This window comes from Arachis stenosperma, chromosome 2 (genome assembly GCF_014773155.1).
Source record: "Arachis stenosperma cultivar V10309 chromosome 2, arast.V10309.gnm1.PFL2, whole genome shotgun sequence".
Classification (NCBI taxonomy): Eukaryota; Viridiplantae; Streptophyta; class Magnoliopsida; order Fabales; family Fabaceae; genus Arachis; species Arachis stenosperma.
The window spans coordinates 48,429,109-48,433,227 of NC_080378.1; the positions used below are offsets into that span (position 1 = coordinate 48,429,109).

Consider the following 4,119-nt stretch of genomic DNA (forward strand, 5'->3'; position numbering starts at 1 on the left):
AAAGGGTAAGAGAAAGAGAGATGGTAGATGCAACGGACTCATCACATGTGCACAAGCACTCAGCCATTAAGGCCTCTATCCAAAGAAAAGTGAATCCCTAAAATCTCCCAAAATACGTTCTCAGGTATCAGGTATCATCAACACTGAACACAAAACCCTTAATCAAAATCCTCTCTGATTTAAAGAGCTCCTCCCCCCCCCAAAAATAAAATCCTCTCTGATTTAAAGAGCTCCTCCCCCCCCCCCCCCCCCCCCCCCCCCCAAAATTGCCATGTTTTAATCCTCAAAGAAAAAAAGAAAAAAAAAAAAACAGAAAGAAAGTAGACACATGGGTTTTGCTAGAAAGCCCATGATTCTTCCTCTGTTGTTGATTCTCCTCACAAATCTTAACCCAAACCACTTTGCAGATTCTGCTGCTTCTTCAGATTACTCCACCATCGTCTACAAGGGCTGCTCAAAGGACACATTCACAGATCCAAATGGTTCGTATTCCCAATCACTCTCAGCACTCTTTGGAACACTGGTGTCCCAATCCACAAGAACCAAGTTCTACAAGGCCACTTCCGGCTCAATCACCGGCCTCTTCCAATGCAGGGGTGACCTCACCGGCCGCGACTGTTACAACTGCGTCAGCCGCCTACCCGTCCTCTCCGACAAGCTTTGCGGCAAAACCACCGCCGCAAGAATCCAACTCTTCGGCTGTTACATGTCGTACGAGGTTTCGGGGTTCTCAGAAATCTCGGGGATGCAGATGCTGTACAAGACTTGCGGCGGAACGACGGCTGCCGGAACAGGGTTCGGAGAACGGAGGGGAACCGCGTTCTCGTTTATAGAGAATGGGGTGGTTGGGGGGCATGGATTTTATGCTACGAGCTACGAGAATGTGTATGTGATGGGGCAGTGTGAGGGTGATGTTGGTGACTCGGATTGTGGTGCGTGTGTGAAGAGTGCTGTGCAGAAAGCTGAAGGTGAGTGTGGAAACGCCATTTCTGGACAAGTGTTCTTGCACAAGTGCTTCATTAGTTATAGGTATTACCCAAGTGGGGTTCCTAGAGGAGGATCATCTTTCTCATATGGTTCATCTTCTTCAGGTAACTAATCAATGCCATCACAGATCATATAATTATTTCTAATAATAACAACGGCTAAATGACTCTTTTAATCCCGGATATCTAGACTAAATCTTAATTTCGATTCTAACTTTAAACTTCCTATTTTTATTTCAAAATTTTATTTTATTTTAGTTGTTTTATTAAAATTAAAATTTTTATTTAAAAAAAATATTTTTATTCTCAAATTATTCAATGATGACTTTTGCCACCAGTTAAAAGAAAATTATAAAAAAGAACATTTTTTAAAAAGAAATTTAATTTGACTAAAGGACTAAAATATATTTAAATAAGACGGTGAGATAAAAATAAGATATTTTGGTCGTTAAAGATGAAATTAAGAATTAGAAGTTAAAAAAATATTTTATCCTATTGTATTATTATTGTTATTATTATTATTATTATGGATGATCTCTCTCAATTGAAAAAGATCTCTAACTATAGAAATACGAAGACTTGTAATGGGTGGTTGTTTGTTGCTTTATTTTTAAACAACTAAATTACATTTACAATTATTGATTAAGTTTTTGTTTATCTTTATTTTTTCCGTATCTCATAATAAAATTTAAGTTGGTGTGTAAAACAAATATTATTTTAAACGTGTAAATAGTATCAATATATTGATATTATATAATTTTTCTTACAAGGATCCATTCTAATTCTGAATTAGAACCAAACACATGTATATAACAAGATATTGGCAGTATCGACCTTCTGGACTTGTTATGTTAAACTTTGATTAGTATATGGCAATATGTCCTTTTCATAAGCGTAACATCTTGTTCAATGTTATCAAAATAATATTGAATTACACATAATTTTTTATATTGTATTTTATTTGGATTTATAAATAATAAAATACTATTATTAAAATAAAAGTAAAAATATCTATTTCCTAAAAAATAGAGTTAGTTTTACAACCATCATCATATTTCAAATATTATTGACAATGTCGCTTATTGATCCCATGGCAGGTCAAAATCCTGGGAAGACAGCAGCTATAATATTAGGAGGAGCAGCTGGGGTTGCTTTCTTTGTCATATTACTACTATTTGCTAGGAATTTGAAGAAGAAACATGATGGTATGATTTATTTGTCACTATGAAATGATTGGTCATTTACAAGTTGCTTAATTTATGGTTTGCGGCTTTTATTAAATGGTGTTTTTCTAATAAGTATCTTAAAAATACTCTAAAAAAAGTTTCAATGAGAAGAATAGTTTCTTTATTCTCAAAACTGCCAATACATAGATATTTTTCTCCATACCATAACCTTTCGTGTACTAATTTGATTATACCATATTGTGATTCTCTCATTGTTCTAATTTTGCGATATTGTTCAATTTGCACAGATTATTGAGTATTGACAGCAGATGATGATTTTTGAGAAGACAAAATTCTTCTTTTGGTGGTGACTTATTCTTATGTGTTCAATTCAATGATGGAAGATGGGAAGTTAGGGGTAAATAGAGCTTGCTTGATAGAGAAAGAAGGATAATTGATGATTCAATGTAATGATTCTTGTAGTTAGTTAATCATTTGATAAATTCGTTGGGGAAGGCGATGCGCTAAAACTATTATTTACCAAGTGAAATGAATGAATGTCATCCTGAATGGATGAAAGTTTTGGCACTTTGCCAACAGCTGATTCTCTTTGCCACTATTGGGGCTCCGCTTTCTGTTTTTTGTTCCTTTAAGGATTCCACCCCAATGTATTTGTTAATTAAATTTGTTCTTTCCAAACTTAGGTTGATCAAATATTTAGCTTATTTGTTGGTTTAAAGAACTATTATGAATTTGAATTTTGTTTTATGTATATAATAATTTATTAACTAATCACAAATCTTTAAATGAAGTTTAGATTCATATTAGATTAATTCGTGATGTGTCCACTTGAAAGATTTCCACAAAAAATAATTTGTTCCACAAAAAATAAAAAATGCATGGTACACTGAGTGACATTGTAGTATGGTCGTTTTGGGGATTCATTTAGCAATTTTTATATCACCAAACGTTTTTATTTATTTGTTCATGTAACTATAAAAAGGTAAACACCCAACTTAAACGAGCAAATTTATATAAAGTGAAGGAAAATTACAAAGACATCACTACCAAACACATACTACTATAGGGATTGAAAAAAAAAAGGAAAACTGCACAAGTATGTACCCGCACGAATTACCTGTGATGAAAGGATGAAAGGGTAAATGGACACCTACGACTACGACGACAGAAATCTGCCCTCGTGAATAAATAGGAACGAGGACGAGAGTAGAGATACCAATCTCATGGGACTCACTAAATTTTTGTAAAATGAATTTACAAAAATATTCTCACTTACTAAAGTGAATTATGATAATTTTGTGTGTTAGAAACTAGTGTTATTAAAACCGGATTGGATTGATTGGTTCGACCAAAAACAGCTAATTGGTAGTTTGGCCAATTTGGATTGACATGTGGATCTTATGAGCTTTAAAATCAGTTAAATCCATTAAAAACTGCCGATTCAAGTCAAACTCGTTGAAAATCGGGGATCCAACAAAAACGACAAGCGAAAACCCGAGTGTGCATGGTATGTAACACCCTACTACACAAAGTTCTATGCTTAAGTCGTAAAATAGAGGTGGTGAGGTATTATGACTTCTAAAAATAAAAATATGCATAGATAAATATATGAAAGGAAGTTTAACTAGGAGTCTTGAAAGAAAAAGTTAAACAAAATAACAACAGAAAAGCGCATCATTCAAGATCTAGTCAACGCAGAAAGGTAGATAAGATCGAATGCAAAAGGATAACGTATAAAACCAGAATTCCAAAACATACAAATAACAAGCTCTGGACTCGACCTGCGAAGCATGGGCTGGCCAGAGTATATATAAAAACCAAAAGCATCCCAAAAATATAAGACAGACACCTGTTTCTCCAAGTCGACCTCTAAGAGGGATAAAACATAATATATACAAGGTGGAGAATCTATACACATATATAAATATAAACAAAATACAACACTA

At 34.1% G+C, this 4,119-nt stretch overlaps 1 protein-coding gene across 1 annotated transcript; it reads left to right on the plus strand.

Moving 5' to 3' along the window:
• The first annotated feature begins 328 nt into the window (after positions 1 to 328).
• Positions 329 to 2,662, plus strand: LOC130958908 (plasmodesmata-located protein 2-like). The gene is made up of 3 exons (XM_057885249.1): positions 329 to 1,091; positions 2,084 to 2,191; positions 2,461 to 2,662. The coding sequence occupies exons 1-3, from the start codon at positions 329 to 331 to the stop codon at positions 2,466 to 2,468; spliced, it is 879 nt and encodes a 292-aa protein (XP_057741232.1). The 3' UTR covers positions 2,469 to 2,662.
• The last annotated feature ends 1,457 nt before the right edge of the window (positions 2,663 to 4,119 follow it).

What these genes read in the sequence shown, in the direction of transcription:
- LOC130958908 (XM_057885249.1), top strand. Translation starts at nt 329, where the DNA reads ATGGGTTTTGCTAGAAAGCCCATGATTCTTCCTCTGTTGTTGATTCTC. An exon ending in ATATGGTTCATCTTCTTCAG is followed by an intron (nt 1,092 to 2,083) that starts GTAACTAATCAA and finishes ATCCCATGGCAG; the next exon opens with GTCAAAATCCTGGGAAGACA.